We start from the raw sequence: 19,297 nt of genomic DNA, 5'->3' as shown, positions 1-19,297 counted from the left end.
CTCTATCCCACAGCAATCCCAGATACCCAAGTTGCTTCCCTTTTCCCCAGATGTCCACATTCCCAAACATTCTTCTCTTCCTACAGAAAGAATGTCTCATAAGGAAGAGCCTGGGTAGCTGAATTTAGAATCTCAGACTAGATGACCCCTCCCAGATGTCTCCCAGCACGCAATGCCCACTTTGCACTTAGCAGGTAAACTATCCAGATGTCAGGCAGGACAGGAGGAGAACTTAGGGGTGGTCAGGTTCCTGCACAGTTTATACTTTTGCAGTAATAAAGTAACTTTGCTCTTGAAAAAAAGTAACAGGTACAGGAAAATCCAGCTGCAATGAACAGAGGATGGTCGGATTTTGCCTGCCTCACCTGTTTGACAGGGCACCTAGGATGACTGCAGAAGGTACAGAAGCTAGACTCTTCCTGCCAGGGGTGAGGGGAAGACATAGCAGTGGGATGGACAGGGGTACCCACTGGAATCACAAAAACAGGAAAGAAAAAGAAAAGGCATCTATTCCAAGTAAGACTGCATTTAAGCCGTGCCGTCCAGTCTCCCCACATTATTATAACTGGGTCATTCCCTCCTTCTCCTACTGAGAGCTAACATTTTTGCCCAACTATTATGTGCCAGATGCTAGCCGGCACGCTCCAACTCATTCAGTCTTTGCAGCAACCCACTCGTCAGTGATAACTAGGCTCATGTGGCTGCTGGGTTGTTTAATGGCCCTGACTTTTCAGTGCTCCTGGTGCCAATCCCTTCTCCAGGTGACTTTGCAGCCAGTCTCCTTAAGAGGCGAAGTCTCTTTTCCCACTCCTTGGATCTGAGTTCCTGAGACAGACTTTACCAAGAAAATGAGGTAGAAATGGCAACGTGCCGGTTCTGAGCCTTAGGACTCAAGTGGCCCAGTGCGTTTCCATGCTGTTTTTCACCTGCATCATTGCCATGACAACACACCTGGACTAGCCTGCTGGAGGATGAGAGACTCATGGAGCATCACTGGAGTCATCCCTGCCCAGCCACTCCTAGGTCAACCATCAGCCAGCCAAGCACTAGACACATAGGGCGCCCAACCAAGAAGAGCAGAACGGCCCAGCTATCCCCCAATTTGTAAGTAATCATATCTAGCTAGAGTTCTATGCCACTGGGTTTTAGGGTAGACACAAGAGCTAACGAATACACTCATTTTTGTGCATTAGGAAACTGAAACACAGAGGAGTTAATCAACCTACCCAGGGTCACTCAGATAGTAAGTAGTGGAGACAGAAATTGATTCCAGGCAGCCTAGCTCAAAGCCAGTGCCCTTATCCACAATCGGACCTCCTACTGCAGTGGAGAGCAGAATAGGGGAGTGTGTGTGTGTGTGATGTTCACTGGTACCAAATATCTCCCCTTCCTCTGGGAAAGCCCTTGTATTAGCCATTTAAAGCAATCAACTTTACAAGGAAATATGAGAAGACATGGCTGGTATGAGTAGCAATCATCTAAGCTCTAATAAGTAAGACATTCAAAGAAGAGATTCATAGAGACAGACAGCACTTTCAAATTAAATGTTGCAGACTCTAAATTGTAAGTAAAGGTGATGTACAAAATTGGATGGCCAGGGGTTACAATATCAAACCCGTCAGGATTTCCTTCAGAACGAAACACGACGTTGTACTCAGGCAGGCACACACATGGATTACTCACACACAGATAGGATGAGAGCACGGAGGAGCCCCCACTCACACAAGCCCTCTTCGATAGCGCGTTCATTCTCAGAACATCTGTATCTCGTACCAAAAATGATTATTTTTACCTCTGCTGATGTGAAAAGGATTAATCTTGGCAAGCCAGACAGCCCCTTTTCCTTAATGTCAGGACAGAATTTATATCTAGCTAAATTCATGGCGTACATGTTGGACACTGAACCACCTGCAAAAACAAAATTGAAATGGCATGTTTACAGCATGAAGTCACTGTTTCCTAAGTGCCAGCTACAGTGGGAGCTTGGGTGAGTGTGGCTGTCCTAGTCTAATGACAAATCACTGTCAAAATCACCCCAGCACCGCCCCCATCCTCATCTCCAATTCCAGCAGCACTCAGCCTTGGCCGAGAGAGAAGTTTTGGTCTCTCCTCTCATTCTAGAGTTTTCCTAAGCTTAAAGTTTCCATCGATGGACTTAGGGCCAGTACAAGAAGTCTCCAAGTGAATAATATTCTTTCCGTCTGTATCTCATGAATAAAATGACAATACATGCTCCTTCCTGGTTCCAAAGAAGGGCTGTCAGAGAAACAAAATATGGCTCAGGGAACTTCTTACATAAAATTAATTGGCAAACTTGTGATAGCCCTTCCAAACTCCCAGCAGCAGACACATTCGTTTGTGTTGGATGTAAATCCAAAGTTGTGGACCTCTCATTTGTTAGCGTTTGCATCATTTACGTAGCTTTTATGCAGAACAGCATCACTTTGGGGACAGGCCCAGGCTCGACTGCTTCCCAGGCAGCAGGATTCATACCCAACTTTTTGTAATGTGTGCATCTGCACGGAGCTGTTCCTCATGTAAGACATGAACAAAAATGGAGATGCTTGGGATGGAGGGAGATGACAGTAACTAATTGTACTTACCTGGGTTAAATATTCCATCCCCTTCTTTCCAGCCAATAAATTCAATCATTTTCTTCAGAACTGCTTCTTCCACTAACAGAAACACTGGGGACACCTCATACGTATAACTAGACAGACATAAAAAACACTTCACTTCTATGACGAGAGCCAAACCATCCCTTCGGAGTCCCAAGAAATGCACGTAGAGTTTTATTAGTAAACCAAGTGGCCGTTGAAGTCTTTGGAAGTGAATCCATCGGAAACACACCGTCTGTGGCAGTGCTAGTCATGGTTAGCTAGATGCCGACAGCGGGTGGCCTTAGGGACACATCAGCTGCTCTAGCAGACGTAATTTACAGGAAACCTTCAATTCCACTGGGAGAATCGAAGCAGTGCACCTGGATTGTTTGCCATGGCTATGAGCAGTGACCCTTTTGCTCCTTGGATGATGGTTAAAGAAAAGCCATTGTCATGGTAACCAAGTTTATCAGGTGACTACCAGGAGCACCCTGGCAGTCAGCTCGAGACCTTGGGCTTCCTGCACCGCATCCCTGGGCCTGGACAAATGGGAAGAGTGCTGCGGGACATCCCTTACGAAGGGATGACTTCACTACAGAGCGCTGCCTGGATCCCTGCCGTGAAGGTCTGCTGCTCTGGGCTGGCAAGCTGCCATCAGACAGCTCTGTTAACACAGCCCCTTCAGGCACTGCCTCAGCTCGGGGGAGCTACCCCTCCAAGGCCACACCTTTTCTTGTGGCGGCCCAGCGAGAGGTCTACCTGGGTCTGGGCGTGCGGCCCAACTCCAGACAGCACTGAAGGGCCAGGGTCGCTCTAGAGGTGTCCGTGGGGTCGGTCGAGGTGGTCTTTGAGCGTGCGTGGTGGCCTGACTCCTGTCTCTGCCCATTCCTGCTTCCTCCCCTAAAATCCCCCATGTTGCTCCCAAAGATATTTATTCCTTAATAAACATCCTGCTCACTAAACTCCATCAGGAGCAGCTGCCCGGGAAGCCAACCTGGGGCAGTTACCACGTAATTTTATAATGTTTCTTCCTTTTTCCAGGTAACTGGAGGGTGACCAAACATGCAGCATCTCCTTCTCTAACAATTAGGCGGTTACATTAAACTGAATCTGAACAAATGTGTACTCTAAATAGGTAAGCTAAGGAGACACATTTAAATTTATAGTCACGGAATTTAATGCAATTATTTTACCATCCAGAGGAAAAAACTGTGGGAAGGAGACAAAATTAAAAAAAAAAAAAAAAAAGTACACCCACTGTGTCATCACCTCCCTGTGTGCCCAGCACTCTACAGACATTACATCATTTTTCAAACTACTTAGGTTCTATTTTCAGCCATGCTAGGAAACCCGTTTACACACATTGAAGGAGGGGGGTAGTATATACACCTGCAAATAAAAGTGAAATAATCATTCACTTTTTTTGTAAGGAAAAAAATACTATTGAACTTGTCTTTGAAAACTAGCTCAAGTACAAAACTAGTTTACGTACTAGCGTAAACCTGGAGTACGCCCGGACATGGAGGGGGGCGCCACGCAGAATGAATGCCCCTATGGCCTGGTGACATTTTGAGTGAACTGTTCAGCTTAGCAGCAGTTTGATACTTCAAAAAGCTCTGAATATTTCAGCAAAAGAACCCAGATGGGAACTAGAAATCTCAGGACTTACGAGAAAAGGTGCACAGAATTGTATAATTTGACTGCATTTTCTACCACTTAACCCTTCCACCTATTGTAACCTGGTATCTGGTATTGTCTCAAGTTATTCCACCAAAAATTCTTTACCCCAAGTCGCCAATGACATCCATGTTGTTAATCCAGGGGGCACTTTTCTGTCTTTGTCTTGGTGAACTGCTCAACAGCTTGCGACGGCAGTCGCACCCGCCCCCAGGGCCCCCTGCCTTCCCGTTGGGCTTCCTCCTTCTCTCTCCACTGTCGGCTGATTCTCCTCCTTCTAACCGTTAAATAGCAGATGCCCTCAAGGCCCAGTCCTAAGCCCCCTTCTGTCCTCACGCTACACTCTGTCCTGCAGGCAGTGCTTCTCTCTCTCCTGGTTTGTCTTTTTTCAAAGTGTCTCCTTCCTGCTCGTTCAAATCTCTTGTTGGGCTAAGAAAACATACCTGTGCCTGGACACATCCTTAGAAATTCAGATTTATTTGGCCTAGGTTGGGACCCAGGTCTTAATACTTTTTTTTTTTAAGTTCCTAGGTTGATTCTAAAGACCAGAGAGAGTTGAGAATCCCCGACATAAGGGATCTCATCCATGTCCACTTGGCAATCGCCATCATTCACCAGTAACATCTAAATTTATAACGTGCATATAAATGTCAGAATTCCAGGCCCATATATCTCTCAGATCTCCGAGAGTACACTCCTGGATATGCAAAGTCACTGCAAACTCAAGTGCTCACAACTGAAAACCGAATTCTCACTCTTGCCTTTTCCACCATATACTTGAAAACTGGACCCTCTTCTGATTATTCTCATCTCAGTGAGTGACATGACCATCAACCCAGCTATAAAAGCCGGAAACTCAGGCATCATCTCATAAGCCTTCATGTGCTCATTTCAAAGATCCACTATATCATCCAGCCCTTTCTGTTTCACCTTCCAAACAAATTTTTTTCCTCTCTATTCCTACTGCTTCTGTCAAAATCCAAGCTACCATCATCAATCACCTGACTAAGGTAACACCATCTAATTGGTCCCCTCCAATCCACTCTCCATATTTCCAGAGATCTTTTCAATAAGCAAATGTCACCTAGGGACCTGGAAGTGTGCAGTGGCTTTTTGTTGTACTTAGAATGACTCATAAACATGGCCCATTGGGTCCTGCGTGTCTGGCTCCTATCTTATCTCCATGACATTCCCCGTAGCTCTCCCAGCTACCCCCACCCTGATCTTTCAGTTCACAGCGTATGTCATGCTGTCTCCTGCCGCAGAGCCTTTGTGCATGCTGTTCCTTCTGTTTGGAACCCAGCTCTCCTCTTTTCACCTAGTTAACTGTCACTCATTCTTCAGCTCTTAGCTGTCCCTTCCTCAGAGAAAACGTCCCTGAGTGCCCAACTAGGAAAAATTGTCCCATTTATATTTATAGTATCACACACCTCTCCTTCATATGAAAATTTACATTAATTTTTTGGGTCATTTTGATTAATTTGCATGGAACATCTCTATCTCACTAGATTATTTTGCTTCTTGAAGGCAAAATCAAGGTTTGTTTTTACACACAGTATCCTCTCCAGCACCTCAGCACAGACGTGGCTTTTCACGCAGGAATGAATGAAAAGTTGCTTAATTGATTTTTGTCCTCTGTTAAGAGGAGGTGACAATGCCTGTCTTACCTATCCCACAGCACCATTACCATCAAGTCTTCTTTCTGAATACTGCCAAGTGTCACAGACTGCCCCATTATTGATGATGACAGTGCACAAATGAAACCATTAAACAGAAGTTCATCAAATAAAACTTCATCTACTTAAAAAAAAGTCTCTAGTCCACGCCCAGTGTAAAGTCCCAGTAAAATGTACTTACACACTTGGATTCAATGCTTCTGTCATAAATCTGGCCACCAAAGAGTAGTAATCAAGTCCAGCATATAACTGGTTGAAAAATCTTGGATGGTCTGTAAATTGAAACAGAATATTCATCTACACAGCCATAAAAAGAGAAAGAAAACTGTTGATACAGCAATAACGTAAGTGAATCCCTCAGATAACGGAAGCAGCTGGGTACAAAAGAGTATACAACGCGTGGTTCCACTTACATGGCATTCAATGTCTGGCAAAGCGGACCTACAGAGATGCGCGTGGGATTCTGGGCCCCTTTGGCAAGGCTGTACTGATTAGGAAGGGGCAGGAGCGGTCCATATCTTGATCTGGGTGATGGTCACTTGCACGCAGATATGTACAGTTTCACTGAGCAAAGGACCTAACATGGGTCCACTTTCTTGAATGTAAATTAGACCTCAGTTTTTTAAAAGCATTCAAAATCTAATCACGCATGAGGGAAGCATGTTGAAGACCCATCTCACAGTCCTGTCTACTGAACAACAATACATTCCTAGGCAAAATTTGAGCACTCTTCAGAGCTTTGGTTTGCCTGCTCCTTTTTGACTACAACCCAGACCCAAACCAGAACCTTGAGAAATGGATTGTTGGAGCGGTTTGCCCACATGTCAGCCTGCAGCTACCTTTACCTTCTGAAATTATCACTGTTAACTTCCCTACCTTTAAACAAATTTCACTCACTGACAGGGTTCACTTCAGGCTCCTGGCAGGGAGTGGCCTCTTAATTCCTCAGATTGCACCATTTTTTATAGCGCAACTGGCATCACATAGACAGAGTAAGATGTGACTCACCAAGTGACTTACATAAACTTTCTGATTCAATGTACTTCAAAGGCAGTTGCCTTTAAGACTCGAAAAACTTCAGTTCCAACTTTCTATTTTTTTCCCTCCTGGAAAAGGTCTTATAAAGGTTCTTGGCTTTTCATGGTGTGAATATTCACACCAAACACCAGGCTAACGGTTGGCTTGACATTCTCAATTGCAGGAAGCCCAGCGTGACAAAGAACTAAGAAGTAGGAGGCCTATTTCTGAGTTTGGGTATTTGGGAACCATCTTAGTTAGTGGCCTCTCATTACAACCTATAGCATTTGGTTTTAGGGGGTTTTTCTCTTTAAACAAGGAGTTCAACAAAAAACAAAAGTCTCAAAAGAAAATGTTTTTTCACATAAAGCACGGCCAATTTCCTCTAATCTGGCAAAGGAAACCAGACATTGCTACAAGTCATTTTAATACGTTTTTTTTTTTCAGTTCCGTGTTAATTTATGATTGATTTCCATGGTAACATTATGGAAAATATCCAGTAAACTGAAAAATCTACTGCATTAAATGTCATTCTACACTTCTGACAGGCACTATAATAATGAGATATGTATCTCTGCTTTTGAAATGCTAACTGGGTTTCTGATACATGCACCAGACTTTCCCAAGGGAATATAAACCAATTATTTTCAGCTGGGATTTTATTATGTTCTTTCCACTAAATTTAGTTCAGTGTCAGAATTCACAAAGCATAATGCCGGCACGGTCTTAAGCACTAGATTACCTTTACATCACACTGAGAAATGCGGGTCTTGGAAAGTTCTTCTCCTGCTTTTGAAACTTGTTCACTAGGTGCACAGGATATTAGCCGTCAGTTGGAATAGTCCCTGAGCACAAGACTAACATCGTGTTACTGCATTTACAAAAGATCGCAGTGGTTAAGCCTTGATGTGAAACTATCACAGCAAAAACTTGCTGTGCATTCATTTTCTCCTGCCTTCCTGAAGGTTTTTATTTTTTGATCCTGCTGGATTTGATAAAATAATTTGGTGCTTGCCAACAGCCAAGAGTTAATCAGTACCTTCCAAATGAATCTCTCCCTGTTTAATAGTAAAAGACACCATCCTGAACAGTTTTGTTTTTTTTTTTGCATGTTCTGGGTGATCAAGATGCATAATCCTCTAACAGATTCTATAATCAATGTGCCATTTGTCAGTTTGCTGCAATGTGAGAAATGATACGTAGCAGTCATAAGAGATGGTCTGGATTAGAAATGGGGGATGCGGATGGTTAAGGAGCAGACAATATTTATATATGACCCTTAACACCTCCAGTTTTTCTTTGACCTTGAGAACAAATCCACATCAGGGATTAGATGGACCCTTGTAAAAATATCAGAACCCCTAGTTTTGATTCAGGTTTCTCATCCCACAAACATGGTCACTCTCAGCTTCACGGGTAAGTGAGTACATGCTCGAGAAAACGTAAGGAGCGGTAGAGGCACGGGTGGAGGGAGCGCTTGTGAGGTCTTACTGGTTTTGACGCTGTAGCGGATGACGTCCCGGCAGAGTGCCAGCAGCCGGCCGTGCGGCTCTCCGCTGTCTCTCGGCTCCAAATCCAGGAGTTGTCTCAGCTGCTCGGGAGGCCGCCACTCACAGACCTGGAGATGCCACAGCAGCCTGGTTAACAGGGGTCGCTGGAGTGGGGTGTGGAGCCAGTGTTACAAGTGAGGACCCTGCCCTTATGAAGCTTCCAGACCGGTGGGAGAGAGATTTAAGCGTGCAGCCACAGTTCCTGTGAGAAGAGCTGTGACACTAATGCAGATGTTGCTGGAACAGATGAGGGACCCCATCTGAAATGTGGGAAGAGTTCCTGGAGGAACGGACATCAATGTTGGTACAGAAAGAAAGAGAGGAGAAGTCAAGCGGAGATCAGGGGATGGGGTGATGCAAGGGGCCGTCTGGGTGGCAGGACAGGACAAGCAGAGGCTGAGATGTGAGGGACCCACGGCCCGTCTGCAGAGCCAAGGAGGTTTGGTGTGGCTTGAACACGGGGCTTGAAGGGAGGCAGGGTCAGAGTGAAGCTAGAATCCCCAAATAACTCCCGGATTCGTCTGTCTGCTCGTCCCCTGGCCCCGTGCAGCCTGCGATCAGCCCAGCAGCCAGAATCCAGAATGCTCGTCTTCTGTCTGAGCCATGGTCATTTCTCCGCCCAAACACCTCCAGGGGCTCCTCGCTTCCTTCAAAGCAAAAGGCCCAAGTCCTTCCAATGACCTAAAATGGTCCCGTACAACCAGCTTCCCCAGTGGTGTCTCCTCTCTCATCTCCCCGGCACCGCCTTCCTCCTGGCTGACTCTGCCCGACCATTCAGCCTCCCTTCTGTTCCTTAGATGTACCAGGCTCACTCCCACCTTGGGGTCCTTGCCTTCTGCCTGGAATACCCCCAACTCACTGCCAAATACCCTCGTAGCTAACTTCCTGACTTCATTCAAAACTCTTCTCAAATGTCCCTTTCTCCATGACAGCGACCCTGACTCCTTATTCAAAACCACCAGCTGGGCATTTCCCCAGCTCTAGGAATGCCCCCTAGGTTTTCCTCCTCCTCCTTTTTTCCATAGCACCTGTCGCCTCCCAGCACGCTGTGTCACTCACTTGCTGTGTCCGACGTGCCCCCCAGGAGAGCAGAGACGTCGGTCAGCTTCCTCCCTGCTCCCAAGGAAGTAACACAGAGCCTGCTGCATAAGAGGGTCTCAGCAAAGATGTGGGGAGTGAATGGATGAATGAACAAATGAAGAGATCAACAAGGCTCAGATCAGGACAGGCTTCACATGGCGTGTTGTAGAGTTTGAACACGGCTCTTAAAAAAACCACTGACCTGTTCCTGACAGGAGCAATGATGTGATCATATTTGGGTTTTAGACAATAGCTTTGGTTGCTATATGAAGACTCCAAGTAAAACTGGAAATAAGAGGTTACTGTAATAAAGCAGGCAAGAGAAGGTCGTAGTCTGGATGAGGGGAGCTGCTCTAGGAACGAAGCCCAATTGGAGAGGTGAAAACGCACAGTCGCGAGGACTTGGAAGGCAGCAGCACACTGAGGAGCGGGGAAGAACAAGCCAAAGGTGATCCAAAGGTTTCTAGCTTGCACACTGGGCGAGGGTGGTTGGGGTCAGGTAGGGATGATGGGTGTCGAGCATATTTGCTCTAGGGCACCTTCAGGACATCCAAACGGGATGTAGCAGTTGGTCTGAAGCTCTTTTGAAAGATCAGAGCAGAGTTTCAGGCGTCCACTGTCACATGACAGAGCTGGCACAGCTCAGAGAGATGGGTGGTGCTCACCTGGAGGTGGAGGACAAGCCAGAGAGGCAGGGAGCCTCCCCGAAGAGTCTAGTGCTACTAAGACCAAGGAAGAAGAGTGCCTTAAGCAGAAGATGGTCATCACTGTCTGTCCTGCTGAGAAGCCAAATTAGACAAAGACTGAGAAGGGCTCCTGGCATTTATCACCAAGGAGGTGTTGTTCTTGGCAAGAGTGGTTTGACTTGGAGAGGTGGGAGGGGAGGCCAGATTGTGTGACGTGAGGATGTGGGAGGTGAGGAAATCGAGGGAGCGGGGCAGTGTTGCTGATCTTTAAAAAGTTTAGCTGTGGAGGGGAGGAGAGAGACGGGGAGTCACCAGGGGGAGAAGCCCAGGAAGGGGGAGGTTGGGGAAATCAGGAGGAAATATCAAGTTGTGCAAGTCAGACTCGGAGGTTAGAGCCATTGCAGGCAGAAGCAAATTGAATTGGCTGAGACAATCAAAAGGAATGAGTAGGGAGCCACCCAGCGCGGACGCATGTCCAGTGCGTTTTGCTGAGAGAAAGCAGCAAGACTCAAGACTCCAGAGGCTACCTGTGACGGGATCCCATCTGCCTTACATTCTGGAAAAGTCAGAAATCGCAGGGGTGAAAAAAACAGATCGGTGGTGGCTGGGGGCTAGAGGTGAGGGGAGAGGTGGACTAGGGAGGGGCAGGGAAATTTGTGGGGGGTGGAATGGGACGGTTCTAGATCCTAATTGTGTTGATGGTTACCTGGCTTGTCAAAACTGACAGAACTGCACACTGAAAGGAGTGTATTTTACTAAGTGTAAATTACAATTCAACTAAAATAAAAAAAGTTGGCTGAGAAAGAGCGTCTACCAGAGAGGGCACTGGAAGCAATCATCTCACTAAGTGTGGGGACCTATCCTGGTCTCTGAGGAAGTAGGCTGAGTCAGGGGCGGAACAACCTTACCATCCTCTCCCAGTCCCAACATGACGTTCAACCCGACTTCACACGCAGAGCCCCCTCATCTACTATGCTGCAACTGACTTGGGGTTGCTTCACTGACAACTTAGGATCTTAAGCTTAACTTCTTATCCTACCTCCCATTTGCTCCCTCTGTGAGCCCTTCTTTCTGGGCAAAGGGTACCTTACTACATCGGATAGCTTGTCCTCTCCCAACTCTCTCTCCATCATTTACCTTCCACTCCCTTCACCACGCCTGCGCTGACTTCTCTCTACCCATCGAAGCCTGACTTCATCCTCATACTCTGCATCCAAGTTCAAGGGGTCCACTCCTCCATGAAATCCCCCAAGTCTGCTCAAATCACACAGCATTTTTCACATTCTTATTGGGAACCCCTGTTCTCATTTCCAACAAAAACTTGTTCTTCCAATCAGATTATAAATTCTGTTCAAAGCTGAGCCTTTATCTTACTTTTCTTTATATCCCCCAGGGGTGAATATAATGTCTTACTCTTGACTAACACTCAGTTAATACTTAATGACTGAATAAAGGCCAATTAAAAAAAAATTCCAGGGGAGCAGTGTACTCCAAAGTAAAGCAGGTCCAAAATATTTCTCAACTACAGATAACACAAGAAAATATGCTTTTGTTGAGGGGAGGGTGTAGCTCAGTGGTAGAGTGCCTGTCTACCATGCAAGAGGTCCTGGGTTCAATCCCTAGTACCTTAAATAAACAAACAAACAAACAAATAAACCTAATTACTTCCAAAAATATGCTATTGTAAATACAATAATCAGGAAATACCTTCAGTGATTTTGCCTTGACCATAACTATTCCAAGACCATAGGTCATTTCAATCTATTTTCCTATTAATTTTCCTAAATGCACAGTACCAAAATTTCAGAATAAATACCACTTCACATTCAAAATCTGTTTTTTGAAATGACATTTTTTCTGACTAGTAAAATCGGAATAAAAAAAACCTCTCTTATACCCCCATTTTCTGAGAATCCTTTTCCAGTATGAAGGGTGACCATTGCGACAGAGAGTAATTCTGAGATTTTAAGAGACATACAGAGGAATAACTAAGTGCACGGACTCTGAAACCAGGCTGCCCGGATCTGGCACCAGCTCGGACACTTGCGAGCATGTGCTCTCAGGCAAGGCGCTTGACCTCTTGTGCCACACGGCTTTCCTCATCTCTAAAAAGGAGACAGTAAACAGTTCCTTCATCTTAGGGGTCCGTATGGATTAAATACACAGATACATATGGAGTAGCTCTTAGAACACCACCTGGCCCGTGGTAAGTACTCTTAAGAATAGATTTTATTCGTAGTCATTCCAATATCAATTTGCATCTGAATTTGAGTCTGATCTGAAACTGAGAACCAGTGACTGGTACCAGTCAGAAGTCAGACTCAACAACCCAAGATTTCCAGTCTGAGCTCAAACAAGTTCCTGACAAGTTCCTTGTTAAGATTCTCTTAAATTTTTAAACTTTTCACAAACTTTTCTTCCTTCTGCTTGGTTTTCGCTGGTAACATAAAAAATATACACATGAAAATGGAAAGCAGTGTGTGTTTTAGAAAGCACTGAGATCAAATCATGAGGTGATTTTCAATCTTTAAGAGTATTGCTTTTCTTAATGGAGGGACTGAGAATCGAACCCGGGACCTCGTGCATGCTAAGCCTGCGCTCTACCACTGAGCTGTTTCTGTCCCCAAACCTGTACTGTTACCTAGGGCAGTTAGCCTCATCTGGTACTCCACAGCCTTATCTGGGTAAACTCTGGCGTCTCAGCCAATCTCCCAACAGATGCTGGGCTGGCAAAGTGGACGCCAAGCCTCCCAGGAAAGCTGGTTGCCGTCTGGAGGTAGAGGTGGGGTAGGGGAGTGAGTACAAACTTTGGTATCGGTGCGACCCCTTAAAACAAAGGTCTAGAGGAAACAAAACCACGGCTCCCATTTTCCTGACATCTGTCCATACAGATAAACAGACCAACCCCATCCTTCCCATTCTTGGGGTTTCTCATTGTCTTTTAGCCTTACCTTCTCACTGACGTCTGTAGCCTTCAAAACCACCTCTTCCATTATTAGCCTCCAGGCCTCTTCAACAAATTTCTCTCCTGCTTTCACATCTGTCGTGGGGCCGTTCAGTACGACCCCATCCACGAGAACAGCACCCTTCCTACTTGGACCCGTCTCCTGTTGAGCCGCATCTCCTGGCAGCACACAAAAGACAAAGTGAGAGAATCTCAGCAGAGCACACAGCAAAACCCCAGCAGGAGATGGCACGGCGTCCCAGCTTCCAAAGGGTCGCCTTCTCGTAATACATTGGAGGCCTTGAAGCTGACAGTTTCTCATGGGGTCCCAGGACATGACGGGGTTGAAGAAAGAGTGCTCCGCTTCCCATTCCTGCAGGATCTTGTTTGGCATCAGGGAGCGTGGGTGGAGGAGCTCAAGAAATGTAAATTCAACCCATTTGACTCACTCACGCAACCATCTTTCAGACACAGGTACAGAAAGATCTTTGTACACACAAGCCCAGGTCTCTCTCATGCACGCACACTCTCCTGTGACTCAAGGGTCACCATACGTTCCCTTTTAATAAGTCATCCCTGTGGAAGAAGCAGCGACAGCAACATGCCACTTCTCTCGGTTTTACCTCGTGAACTTGTGATTAAATGACCCTCTCCCTTGTCTCTGAAAGCCCCTCTGTAAATCCACTAAGCCGTGTTCTACTGGAAGGCGGATATATAATGAGATCAGAAGCAGCCTGGCGGTTGGTGGAAACCTGTACTGAACGCCTTTAGACATTTAAAACTTGCAATTTCGGCTGGGGCAGAAGGACGGCCCATGACATTTTCAGGACTGCACTCCCGGTCAGCGACTAAAGGTCAAAAGTCAGCGAGGAACTCTGTATCAGAGAATAAAGGTTACTGCCAACTCAAAATATCCCCCCACAAAAATAATTCTGGCAACTCAATCCACATATTCAACCGATATCTGCCACCAGCTCTGATTCAATTGCATTCTCTTTTTCTAATCATCTTCTCTCCCCTCCTTAGAAGGTACGTGTTTGGCGAGTGTGGAAATTTACAGAAACAACTTTTAGAAGTATTTTCCAGCACGGCAGCTAGGACGCTGTCTCACTCATACTTCATCGTTCTACCTTAAATAGGCCAACAGTCTGTATGTCTTGCGCATATTCCTTTATACTTACTGAGGGTTCTAACAGTAAACATTTATCATGCCCTAGCATCGGTCTTCTCTGCAAAGTTAAATGTTTCGGTAAAATTCTGTGGTTTTATAAACCCTGGCAAACTCAAATGGTGTCCATGAAGGCAGATGAAAAGGTCACAGAGGTTCCTCAATTTGAGAAAGATGGAATCTGTAGCAAAGGACCCATCCTTTATCCTCACCCTGGAGGGTGAACCACCTAGAGCTGCTCGGGTGAATTCTAGCTTCATCCTTTGCTTGCACTTATCTTTCACTTGAAAGGCGTATTTAACACGGTTTTGGGCCAAGTGTCGAAGCCCCAGACTGGAGCTTTTAGATGGAGAAGTTCCACACCTGAAGGCACTTTCCTCCCCCCAAATTTTAGGTCCTAAAAATAAACTGGAATAGAGGGCAATTTCTCAGCGAACCCTGGTTATTATGTCAGTAGACAAGGCTTATTATTAAATACACAGAAAAAGTGTTCGATTTTTTTTAAATCTCATTAGTAGGATTTCAGGTTTTTATTGCCCGGGGAATAGCAGCCCCTTCACAGCCTTCTTAGAGTCTCTCTCTCTTTCTCTTTCACACACACACACACGCGCAAACACACACACACACACGCACGCGCGCACACACACACACGTCAGACACCCACTTGCAACAAGAATAGGAGTGAAATTGAAATTTAAATCATCTCTTTCTCCACAGCCATCAGTTATGGAAATCCCCATAATTCAAACAATTATACAGGAGAAAATACTATTTTAAAAAACTATAAAGCATTGAATATAGCATATGCCTCTTTCCTTAAAAGAGAGGTTTTATTTCTATTACCAGATGTGATCATGTGTCTCTTCCTCCCTGACATTTGCCCGGCTTGGAAAAGACCGTCTGGAGACTGCACAGTAGGGCAAGCTGTGATCCTCGGGGGATGCACGCCCGGGACTTCTACGCTAACTGCTAGAGTTGACGGTGGTTAATAAAACCATGCAATGACCCCTTCCTTATCGCAACAAACTGAAAGTCAAAGCCCTAATAATGACCGTTAAGGCTTTAAAGGAGCCCCTTTCCCCATTACCTCTTGGATCTCAAACCTCATCTCTTATTAGTGTCCTCCTAGCTCAGCAAGGGCCACCCACTTTGGCCTCCACACTATCCTGCAGCTCTTTCCTTAAACACCGGCTTCTCAGCGAGGGGTCCCTAATGACCCTGTTAAACCCTGCACCCACTTCTCTCCCCCACCTTCTGTCTCTGCTTAATTTGACTCAAGGGCAGTGACCACCATGCGACATACAGCACAGACTTACTGATTCACTTATTGAAACAGGTCTCTCTGATAGAGGCTCAGCTCTACGGAGACGTGAGCTTGTGTCTGCTCCACGACACCCAAGAACTGCCTGGAAGTTTGTAGGCGTTTGATAAACATTTGTTGGCTTTTAAATAAAAGAAGCCCTTCCTGATTCCCTCAGCCACTCAGTGATGCTGTTCCCGTCTCTGAGATGTCATCGCAGGTCACCAGACCTGACCGCGCAGGAGACAAGTTTGGGAGGGAAAGGATGGGCCTGGGACACAGTTCATGGGCTAGAGAAGGGACAGTAGGAGCTCCAAGAACCTGGGGAACAGGGCCAACTGGGAAAACTGACTTTGAGGCATGGATTATCAAAGGACACCATGGATGAGGGGCTACACTCTCCTCCCCACACCATTCTTCTCATGGTGGCCACTCTCTCCATCCCCTCCTGTCCTTTTCCATAGTCATGTGACTTCTGAAAGTCAGTCCATCCACAAGTCTCACTGCAGGAACCACACTTCCAAATGTGGAAGCCAGTTAGTTGGTCCATAAACACTCTGACTTCTGAATTTCCACCAATTCCTCAACCCCGTACTTTCCAAACCCAGATATAAACTCAACTTCTGTTTTGTTCAAAGAGAGGCATAGCTCTGCCTTGCTTACAAACAAATCCAGCTTCAAATGCCCTTTCAGACGCTGAGCAGTGGCCTCTTTCACTGACATAGGATTAAATGAATTAATGAACTCTAAAGAGGCTGGCGAGTTACCCCTGTGGAAGAGTGGGAAGAGGGGGCCACAGTGTAAGGCATGGCCCCGGCGAAGGTTCAGGACACAAGACGGTGGTCATGCGGTTCCACCCACACTGGATGGGCAGCCGTCCAGACCTCCCGACTTGTCCCTTTCCACCTTGCTCTGTGGTTGTGTCGAGGTTTTATTGCTTGCAACAGATTATAAATGCCCACAGAAAGGATCCATGTCTCAATGTTCTGGACATCCCAGAAAACATTTCCACTGTTGCACCCAACAACTCTTTGAAGATGGACTGGCTGCTGTGTAGTTATCTTGGAGAGTCATCTTATCCCACCCTTTCATACAATCCAAAAATTCTCTCTACAACCCAGCGGCCCAGACATCAGGAGAGCTGAGTTCTCATCTCAGTTGGTCACTCTCAGGGTCTCTGATCCTGGAATAACCCATCATCTCTGTGCCTCAGTTTCCTGATTATAAAGTAGGAGATGATCTCAGGAAAGTGCTGGGTTGGCTGCACCCTAATTAGTCTGTTTCAGTACTGATAGATATGATATATTTCAGGACTGACAGCTGTATCTAATATCTATCATTTACTAGGTTTACTGTTTCTATATCTAACTATATCTATTTACCATTTGCTAGATATAAATATACTAGTACTGAAGTTTACTAACATGCAGGTGGGTGTGGGAACCACTGCTCTGGTTGACCTCTAAGATCCTTCCAAAATCTAACATCTTCCATTGTCTGGCTTCTCTCTCATCCCTGAATAATCACGCATTCATTTCAACAGATATGTATTAGTCACCTTCCATGTGCCACATACCAGGCTGGGGGCTAAAGACAGAAACCGAATCATCTCCTAGAGGTCCTCAAAATCTCTTTGGGGAGTTAAGTGCTGAAAATTTACAAGAGTACAAGACACGTACAGAGTGTTTACTGGGGGCCAGGCTCTGCTCTACAAACTTTACAGACTTTACAAATTTAATTGTTACAAAAATTTCCAGTTAGTTACTCAGTTTTATAGTTGAAAAAGCTGAGACACAGAGGATTTAATTAGTTTGGCCAAGGTCACAGAGCTGGTAAGTAGTGAAACGGGGGTAAATAATACATTGAAGTTCTATTAAGCAGCAACAAGACTCTGCTTGATGGGCAGCTTTGTTATTCAAAGCAGCATTAGGGAGTTAATAGTGACAGCAAGATGAATAGACTTGGGTAACTGGGAGCCTCAGAACACAATAGAAGATAGTGGGTGTCGAGCCTTGTGATCAGGACACCACCAAAATGTTTTGAATGTGAACAATGTAGACATTCAGGTTTAAGGCGTAGGGCTAAAGAAAAAGTTGAGGTATCAGAGAAGACTTCTGAATTAGAAGACTTGCCTTCTCTTTAAATATCTGCAGTAATAAATGATAAAAATAATTGTATGAAACCTCATCACTTCTTTAGGTGGCAACTCCGCTGACAGCTGGAATGCACATTCCAGTGACTCCAAATGTGCATTTGTGTCATTTCTCAGGCTTTTACAGTAGACAGGTATATCGGACCAAACATGTGAAGACCTTTATCAGTTCTCACGTAAATCTCTTATTTTGCCAGTTAAAACTGCTTCCATGTCGTTCATGGATCTGATGGCCCCTGGTAGGTAGTCCTGGTCAGTTTATTTCCATCTGATAAATGAGGCATAGCACAGGTGTGGTCTCACCAGGTCTAAATATAGTGACTTTGTATTTCCCGTTCTCTGGTCACCATGATGCCATTAATAAGGCTTCCATTAGCACCCCGGTTGATTTCAAAGCTTAAGCTTGGAAACCAGGCGGATTCTGGCCCCAGTTCTAACTGTGCAGCTGTGATCTTACCCATGTTACTGAACCTCCATGTGGTCCAGATTTCTTATCCAGCAAGTGGAGAGAACAGCCTTGCCTACTGCGCATTGAGCCACTGGAAGGGTTGAATGTGGCAGTGTCTGGAGCTCCAGAGCCCAGTGCCAGAGCAGAGCAAAGAACGCAGGAAGTGGGGACGACTGTGGCTGCATCAATGTGAACCTCTTCCAGCGCCCATGTTACAGTGTTGGCTCAGGTAGAGGTGAGAATGAATAGCCTTAGGTCTTGGTCAGGAAGTCTGCCAGTATGAGCCAAGCTTCCCACACGAGAGTCTTTCCTTGTTAAGAGCAAACCAGCACTAGGGAAACAGTGCTTGCTTCCAGAGGACAGAAAGAGGAACAGGGATCAGGAGTGGATCCAGGCATCCGGCTGGGAGGCCAAGGAACTCATCGGAAAACATGTGCCAAAGACCCTGGGGATCCAGGGACATCTGAAGGTCAGGACCTGGAGAGCCCAGCAGGCCAGTCCAAGATGGGGATGAGAAACAAAACATGGGGAAAGATGATGGTATGTATTAATAAATTAGTAAGAGCCTACTGTGTGCCAAGCGCCCAGCCTGATGCCTGGGGATATAGAAATAAACAACACAGAGTCTCTGTTCTCAAGTTGCTAAAAGTCTTGAAAGAGAATCTCTAGGGAGCCGGGGGGGGGGGGGAGGGGCAGAAAAATAGAGCTGGGAAAAAAAAAGTTTGCTAAGACATCTGTCTGTTCTGGAGTTTTCTAAGTCAGGTATCTCTTCTAAGCTCAAAAAATAGCTGTCAGTGCCCTGCCAATGGCTAATAAGTGTATGGTGCACTGTAAATCCTATTTACTTCTTTAAATTTAATTTTTAATGTATTTATTTTTAATTTTAATTAATTTTAATTTTATTTTAATTTTTAATTTAATTAAAAAAAAACAAAAATGTTTTCCTTTCACCGGGCACCAGGCCAGAAATTGGGTAACCTTCTGATATTTTCAGAAGAG

General features: G+C 45.5%; 1 protein-coding gene across 1 annotated transcript in view; it reads right to left on the bottom strand.

Moving 5' to 3' along the window:
- Window positions 1-19,297, bottom strand: part of GADL1 (glutamate decarboxylase like 1) — a 133,997-nt gene that overhangs the window by 94,650 nt on the left and 20,050 nt on the right. Inside the window, exons 2-6 of the mRNA XM_031469819.2 lie at window positions 13,238-13,410; window positions 8,462-8,588; window positions 6,135-6,225; window positions 2,604-2,710; window positions 1,793-1,908 (exon numbers count right to left, since the gene is read on the bottom strand). Of these exons, the coding sequence (XP_031325679.1) occupies window positions 1,793-1,908; window positions 2,604-2,710; window positions 6,135-6,225; window positions 8,462-8,588; window positions 13,238-13,410 (614 nt within the window). The remainder of the gene's footprint in view (window positions 1-1,792; window positions 1,909-2,603; window positions 2,711-6,134; window positions 6,226-8,461; window positions 8,589-13,237; window positions 13,411-19,297) is intronic.

The sequence above is a fragment of the Camelus dromedarius genome, chromosome 17, assembly GCF_036321535.1.
Source record: "Camelus dromedarius isolate mCamDro1 chromosome 17, mCamDro1.pat, whole genome shotgun sequence".
Taxonomy (NCBI): Eukaryota; Metazoa; Chordata; class Mammalia; order Artiodactyla; family Camelidae; genus Camelus; species Camelus dromedarius.
The sequence above is the reverse complement of the archived record's forward strand: the minus strand, read 5'-3'. Positions and strand labels throughout refer to the sequence as shown.